The sequence below is a fragment of the Ranitomeya variabilis genome, chromosome 7, assembly GCF_051348905.1.
Source record: "Ranitomeya variabilis isolate aRanVar5 chromosome 7, aRanVar5.hap1, whole genome shotgun sequence".
Taxonomy (NCBI): domain Eukaryota; kingdom Metazoa; phylum Chordata; class Amphibia; order Anura; family Dendrobatidae; genus Ranitomeya; species Ranitomeya variabilis.
Window position 1 is genome coordinate 201,037,171 of NC_135238.1, and position 7,650 is coordinate 201,044,820.

Genomic DNA, 7,650 nt, shown 5'->3' on the forward strand with positions numbered 1-7,650 from the left:
ACACTGTGAGGTGCAGTATAACACTACAGGCTGGATGTGACACTGTGAGGTACAGTATTACACTACAGGCTGGATGTGACACTGTGAGGTACAGTATAACACTACAGGCTGGATGTGACACTGTGAGGTACAGTATTACACTACAGACTGGATGTGACACTGTGAGGTGCAGTATTACACTACAGGCTGGATGTGACACTGTGAGGTGCAGTATAACACTACAGGCTGGATGTGACACTGTGAGGTGCAGTATAACACTACAGGCTGGATGTGACACTGTGAGGTGCAGTATAACACTACAGGCTGGATGTGACACTGTGAGGTACAGTATAACACTACAGGCTGGATGTGACACTGTGAGGTACAGTATTACACTACAGACTGGATGTGACAGTGTGAGGTGCAGTATAACACTACAGGCTGGATGTGACACTGTGAGGTGCAGTATAACACTACAGGCTGGATGTGACACTGTGAGGTACAGTATAACACTACAGGCTGGATGTGACACTGTGAGGTACAGTATAACACTACAGACTGGATGTGACACTGTGAGGTACAGTATAACACTACAGACTGGATGTGACACTGTGAGGTACAGTATTACACTACAGGCTGGATGTGACACTGTGAGGTACAGGATAACACTACAGACTGGATGTGACACTGTGAGGTACAGTATTACACTACAGGCTGGATGTGACACTGCAGCAGAGCAGGATGAGGAGTGGCTGTCTCAGGTCAGCAGCAGCCGCGGAGCCTCCATTTGACAGTAAGGTCACTCACACTCCTTCCTCCTAATATCAGCCAGTAAATGCTCCTTGTTACTGTAAACCAGTGTCAATAAAGTTGTTACAAAGTGACCTTGAGTGAGTTCTCCGCCCTCCATCCGGGTCTTCTTTATAAAGGGCGGTGCGCGCTTGCGTGGTGTCCTCCGTTCAGATCGACCTCTGGTGCCGGTAAGAGGAGGGATGTGGGCTGTCGGGAATCCGCCGCCATCCGTAGTCTCTGCGCGCTCTGTCGGTCCCCGGTTGTGGGTTCTTACTAGGTCTCCCCTCTGCCGTCACGTCACTTGCTCCATTCTCTGCCGTGTCCGCCGTGTTTTTGTTGTTTCCGCCTCTGACTCGTCTCGCTCTCCTCCTCCCGCAGAGGGACCGTGACAGCTGACCCTTCTCCCGGCAGAAGCCCCCCAGACCTCCGACAACATGTACGCCTGCGCCAAGTTCGTGTCTACCCCTTCTCTGGTGAGTGTTCCCGGCCGCGGTGCTGCGGGGGGGACGAGGCCTACTTCCCGCAGCGCATCCCTGGGCCTGTGTAGGTCAAAGTCTGTGTCTGCAGAGGTCTCCCCTGCGCTGCACGGTGGTTTAATCCTGCCGCCTCCATGACTGGCAGCCGCTGCTTCAGGTGCTCTGCACTGACCGTGGGGCTCCCGCACTGTGCGAGCTGCTCCGCCGGTGACCTTAGCCCTGCGGACAGCCCAAGGACGTGAGCAGCCGCCATTCATCCCTGCTCTGCAGGATCCATGGCCGGAGAGCTGCTTCTTTAGTAATACCGAGGACTTCATGGATATTCGGTTTAGTGTTTATTTTATAGGGGTTTTTCATGTTGTGGTTTACTTTTATTTTTTCAGGTGATCAAAATGCTAGGGTTTCGGTTAACCCTTTGTGTGCACACAATCATCCATATTGAGTGTGATCACTAGCCATAATGTCATGTGTCTTTGTCCTGTCAGATCCGTGCTGGATCCAGAGCTCTGTACAGACCAATCTCTGCATCAGTCTTGTCTCGACCAGAGGTCCGACCTGGAGAGGTAATAACCCTACTTTAACAATTGTGTGCTCAATCTTCCTTCAATACCAGTTGCCTGTAGCTTAAGGGGAAATGCAATGTTCATGGGGGTTATGTAGTGATGCGTTTTGACAAGATCTGATATAGGAATAACTTTTTTTTTTCTATGGATTTGAAGTATAGTGCCTCTAGTACCACTGTTAAAGGGTCCTCCAGTTATATAGCTGAACCATCCCAAAGATGGGTGATCAATATCACATGGGTGAGGGTTGTCCTCTGTCCCCTCTCCCAAATCATCTGTTGGCTGCCATGTTCAGTTCCTAATCATGAGAAGGAGCTTATCTGCAGAGCTTGGGAGCTGCCGCCTCTACAAGCTCAGGGAGAGGTGTAGCTGTGGTCAGAGTTCTGCACTCGGCTGACAAATTGGAGTGGTAGGTGTTGGATCTCCATGGAGTATCCCAAGGATAGATCATCAATGTTAAAATTCCTTTAAGAATATGTTTAGCCTTTTACACTTGCTATAGCTTGTTTTAGGTTAGTTCTGATGCCTGGAATTATTCAGTATGCCATGAACATGAAGGGCACTCGGTACAGGTTACTGGGTCAATTCAAGGACAACTTCTGTCTTGGGAGTTATCACAAGGATGACTTGGGCATTTGAGTTAAGTGAAAATAACTAATCTATTTGTTTGTTTGTTTTTTATGTTTTTTTTTTTTTTCAATTTTAGGGAAGCGCACTCCTCAGTGGGACACAGAACCCCTGCACCCAGCTGGTATTGAGGCAAATCCAGACCAGTGCCATCAGCAGGGACATTGACACTGCTGCTAAATTCATTGGTGCTGGTGCTGCCACAGTAGGTGTGGCTGGCTCTGGTGCTGGTATTGGAACAGTTTTTGGTAGTCTCATCATTGGTTATGCCAGGTAACTACTTTATTTTGTTTTTGGTGGGAGGGGTAAAATGTTAAACTGGGAGCTTAAAGATTCCTCTTGTCCTGTTAAATATTCTGTTCTGCAGACTGATGGCTTCTGTTGCATCCTTCTATAGGGCTTCAGATTTGATAATAAAATTTACAATGGTTAAAAAATACCAGTAACGCTGCTTTTTATGGATTCCTGCTCACACCAGTCTGTATCATGGCCCATAGCAAAAATTTTCATTAATTGTAATCCCCATCTAGTTTGGCTCTTGGTGGTGGACAGCCCCTTTACCATGCTAATATTTCTTTGCAAAGTAAAGAGGACCCTTCACGTCTTTCATGTTGCGCTGAACAAATTATGTAATGCAGAATAGATTAACTTTCTAGCTTTTTTTATTTTTCAACTTTGTGGCAGAGATATCACAAAGTACTTGGCACCCAATGTAATATCTTGAAGTCCAAGTGTGTGCTATCAGATACTTTTTCCTTTGTATTCTTAACAGCCACGTGGACTTGAAGTTGTTCACTACTTGGACTACTTCTTGTCATACCCCATGCTGGGCCCCGATTAAAATAATAAAGCTTATACTTTCCTACCATGTCAGCTCTAGTTTTCCTGGGGCTCCCGTGCGATTGACAATTGAAATCTACACCCAATCTGCAATGGTGTCACTGTCCCCACCTTCAGACAAATCGAACATTAAGTCCAGGCTGCAGCACTGACTTAATTTTTTTTTCCCTTCTAATTGTCTGAAAGTGGAGACTGACACGTCACAACATGGCACAAGATCCCCGGGACAGTGCAGACCCTGTGGGAACGGTGCCAGCACAGGAGGGGAGTACAGGCTCAATTTTACTGGGGCCAAACCCTTTGCTCAAGAAGGGGTTGTCCTGGTGTTGGACAGATCTTTTAACTTGGGTGCCGAATACTGATTGAAAATGGCTGTGCAATCTGGTTTTATTTTGCTCTGCAGCCACAATTACTGTCTAGTTCAATGTGAATAACTTTGTGCAGGTCATTTTAAGTGGTTGGGCACTAAGCCTTCTTGATCGACGTGTTTGGCCCCCATAAAAAAAGCTTATAATCCCCTCCCATTCCGGCGCTGTTCCCGTTTTGTTGGCAATTGCTGTTTTGGGGCTCCTGTGCAGTTGTTGTGAAAAGTGAGCCTGGCATCACTGCCTTCGAACAAATCTAACATGAAGAGGAAGCCTGGGCTGCCGCTGATGTCAGACTTTCTCTTCCTGCTCTATTTGACAAGCAGCAACAGTGATGCCAGTGCAGATTGGTTGCTGGTGTCACCACAACAGCACAGGAGAATGAGTACTGGCATGGGAGGTGTGTATAGACTGAGTGATATGAGAAGTTGTCCAAGTAGTGGACACATTTTTTTTTTTTTTTTTTTTTTTTTTTTTTAATATAATGGGCATTGGGAAATACTATAATTTCCTCCCTAAACCTTGCCCATCTTCCCTGACACTTTCCCTGGTAATCCCCAGTCTTTATCAAGGGCAATGTGCTCCTGAAGTATTGAGTTTCAACCAGCAGCATGACTTAGCCTCTGGCCCAAACTACTAGATAGATCTATGCTATAAGCAAAGACTACTTTACCTCTACAGCATAGAAGTGAAGGAGAACTAAAGCTGACCAGATCAGCTTCAGTGTAGCACTTGCAAACTCCAAGTAGGGGCCCTGGGCAGTCACATAACCTATAGGTACTGAGTTTACATTGCAGGGTGATGGGACAGGTGCATACATGGCTTTAGTTTAAGAAAACGTGATCAGAGCTGACTCCAGTCACTGCTGTTGGAGGCAGATGCTTGTTTCACAGCTGACACCCACCATGTATTGAGTGGGCTCCGCTGCTGAGCATGCGCCATATATCTGCACCCAACATAAAATGTGCTGCTACTTTCTACATCAGGAAGGGATTAATCAATGTTAGGGCTACAATATGACTTGTGCTGTTACAAAGTAACTTTTGATCTACAGTTGCTGTTCTAATACACCCATGGTGTTGCATGCAGTTATGTGGACTGTAAAAATCGGTGCTACAAAGTCTTCACAAGATATGAAAAGTTGCATTCTATCAATCCAAGATAACATTGCCAATTTCTAAAGGGGTTGCATATTAAAAAATGTTTGTCACAATCTACTCTTGAGGACTAGTGTAAAGGGTGAAGTTTGGCATTACAAGAGTCATGAACTTCTTGTAATATTTTGTGACTAAAGATTTCTACTAGAGCTTCAAATGGGGATGCCTAAAATGCCCATGTCTACAGGAGACGAGCCATCTGATCAAGTGATTACACTGAGATTTGGAGCATTGTCCTGTGCCAGGGCACTTAGTAAGTGGTGGAGACCACATTATTCAGTATTCACACAGCCTTTGACCACAACTTGGCATGGTAACAATTTTGTTTCCCTGCAATGCTGGGGTTCCTGCATGAGGTTTGTATGTGGTCACCTCCCCCCATATAATTGTGTCAAATTCTCTTAAACCATTTTAAAGGGGATTTCTGCAAAGGAAACTTTCAGCTTAGTCACAAGATGGATAAGACCTGTTGGGGACCCCACTGATCCCTAGAATCCATGTTTCTATTCAAAGTCTGCGATGGGCCAAGAACACTTCTCAAATGTTTCCACCAGTGCTGTATTCACAGGATGGGTGATAAACATGGTCGCCAACATGCATGCACTAATGTTTAATTGGCTTTCCTATGAATTTGTCCCAAGTCTAAAGGTATGTGTCCACGTTCAGGATTGCATCAGGATTTGGTCAGGATTTTCCATCAGTATTTGTAAGCCAAAACCAGGATTAGAACACTTAGAGGAAAAGTATAAAAGAAACATATGCTCCACTTCTGCATTTATCACCCACTCCTGGTTTTGGCTTACAAATACTGATGGAAAATCCTGACCAAATCCTGATGCAATCCTGAACGTGGACACATACCCTAAGGCTACTTTTACACTTGCCGTGTTATTTGCGGCCTGTTATTGTGGGCCGTATTGCCGCAATTTTCAGTCTGCCGCAATAACGGACTGCAAAAAACTTGTAGATCGCATTTTTTGCGGGTCTCCAATACTATGGAAATAGTATTGAAAAAAAACAACTGCGTTCTGCAAAGCTGGGAAGACATGGTGCACTGCAAAAACACCGTTTTTGCGGCCTCATTGATTTTTCAATGAGTGCCGCGTCCGTAAGCTGGGAATAAAGATCGAGCAGTCTTTTTTTTCACGGCTGTAAATGCGGCCATATCGCACACTGAAATTGTGGCCTGTTTTTGCGGCCCCATACAAATCTATTGGGGCCACAAAACAGTAAGTGTAAAAGAAGCCTAAGACTTGCATGATAATCCACAGCACTGTAAAGACATTTAGAACACCATGGGTGATAGGATTAATAGGCCAAAACACGTTTGGTGAAAAGTGGGTCCAGAATAAGGCTAAGGGTACTTTCACACTAGCGTTTTTTGAAATCCGTCGCAATGCGTCGTTTTGCCGAAAAACGCATCCTGCAAGAGTGTTTGCAGGATGCGTTTTTTCCCCATAGCCTAATATTAGACGACGCATTGCGACGGATTTACACACGTCGGGTGCGACGGATTTACACACGTCGCACCCGTCGTGCGTCGTGCAGTGGCGGACCGTCGGGGGCAAAAATGTTGCTTGCAACGTTTTTTGCTCCGTCGTAAACGTCTTTTCCGACCGCGCATGCGCGGCCAGAACTCCGCCCCCACCTCCCCGCACCTCACAATGGAGCAGCGGATGCGCTGGAAAAATGCATCCGCTGCCCCCGTTGTGCGGCGGAGACCACGCTAGCGTCGGGAACGTTGGCCCGACGCTAGTGTGAAAGAAGCCTAAGTTCACATCTTTTTCATGTTCCCAATAAGCTGGTCATCTGACCTGGACTAAACAGCCTCACAAGCCCTTTTCTGAGGTTTGCATTCAGGTCAGGATATCTGTCCAGTCCAAGTAGGGACCATGAAACCATGTGACACTGGGCTTAGAGCTAGGATTTTAAGACGCACCTGTCAGTGCCAAAAAACAAGTATAGATTAATGACCCCACAATTGACTCTTGTATATGAAAGCCAAGAGTCTTTACATTATTCACTAAAGATTTTTTTTTTTTTTCCCCCAGTATTTAACATAGGTGGTCTAGCTTGTGCTAACAAGACTGGCATATCTGATTTGCATTTAAACCCCACTATGTAATGTGAATCTTCCTGGTGACTGTTTTGTAGAAATGTTTAAACTGGTAAGCCTAACATGTACTTTTTTTTTTTTTTTTTTGTTCCCTTTTTCTCCCAGAAATCCATCCTTGAAACAGCAGCTGTTTTCCTACGCCATCTTGGGATTTGCCCTGTCTGAAGCTATGGGTCTGTTTTGTTTGATGGTTGCTTTCCTGATTTTATTCGCCATGTAAATGGTGCTGGGAATGTCGACCTTCAACTGATCAGATGTAAAAAAAAAAAAAAAAAACAACTAACTGTGGCTCCTGAGAAATGTTATGTTGTCAAGGAAATGTACCATATTTCCAAAGTTCTTTCATTAAAAATGGTAAAACTTAGCTACAAAAGTTTGTACAGGTTTGTCATTTTCAATTATTGCCTTTAATGTACAAAAGTCAAAATCTGGGAGGACTTGGCTGGGTTTATAAAATCACTACTTCTGCCATGTATCTTGTAATTTACAAATGCATTAAAAGCTACTGATGGTAACAAGTTGTGCAATTGCTCTGGTGCTGTGCAAAGAAACAGATTTATTACACATCTGTCAAGGACACTGTTATCAGTTCACAGCTTCCTATAACTTATGTGGAGTTTCTTTACAGAAAAGTGGCCTGCAGTCTGAAGACTTGCATGGTAAGGGACATGAATATGTGTTTTGCTGATCACTCCTATAATACTGGAAAACATCTATTGTCTGTTGGTGTAGAAA

At 44.9% G+C, this 7,650-nt stretch overlaps 1 protein-coding gene across 1 annotated transcript; it reads left to right on the forward strand.

Annotated features, from left to right (window-relative positions):
• Positions 1 to 857: 857 nt before the first annotated feature.
• On the forward strand, positions 858 to 7,433 carry ATP5MC3 (ATP synthase membrane subunit c locus 3). Its single transcript, XM_077272645.1, has 5 exons — positions 858 to 959; positions 1,150 to 1,244; positions 1,733 to 1,810; positions 2,517 to 2,710; positions 7,021 to 7,433. The coding sequence occupies exons 2-5, from the start codon at positions 1,206 to 1,208 to the stop codon at positions 7,133 to 7,135; spliced, it is 426 nt and encodes a 141-aa protein (XP_077128760.1). The 5' UTR covers positions 858 to 959; positions 1,150 to 1,205; the 3' UTR covers positions 7,136 to 7,433.
• Positions 7,434 to 7,650: the final 217 nt, after the last annotated feature.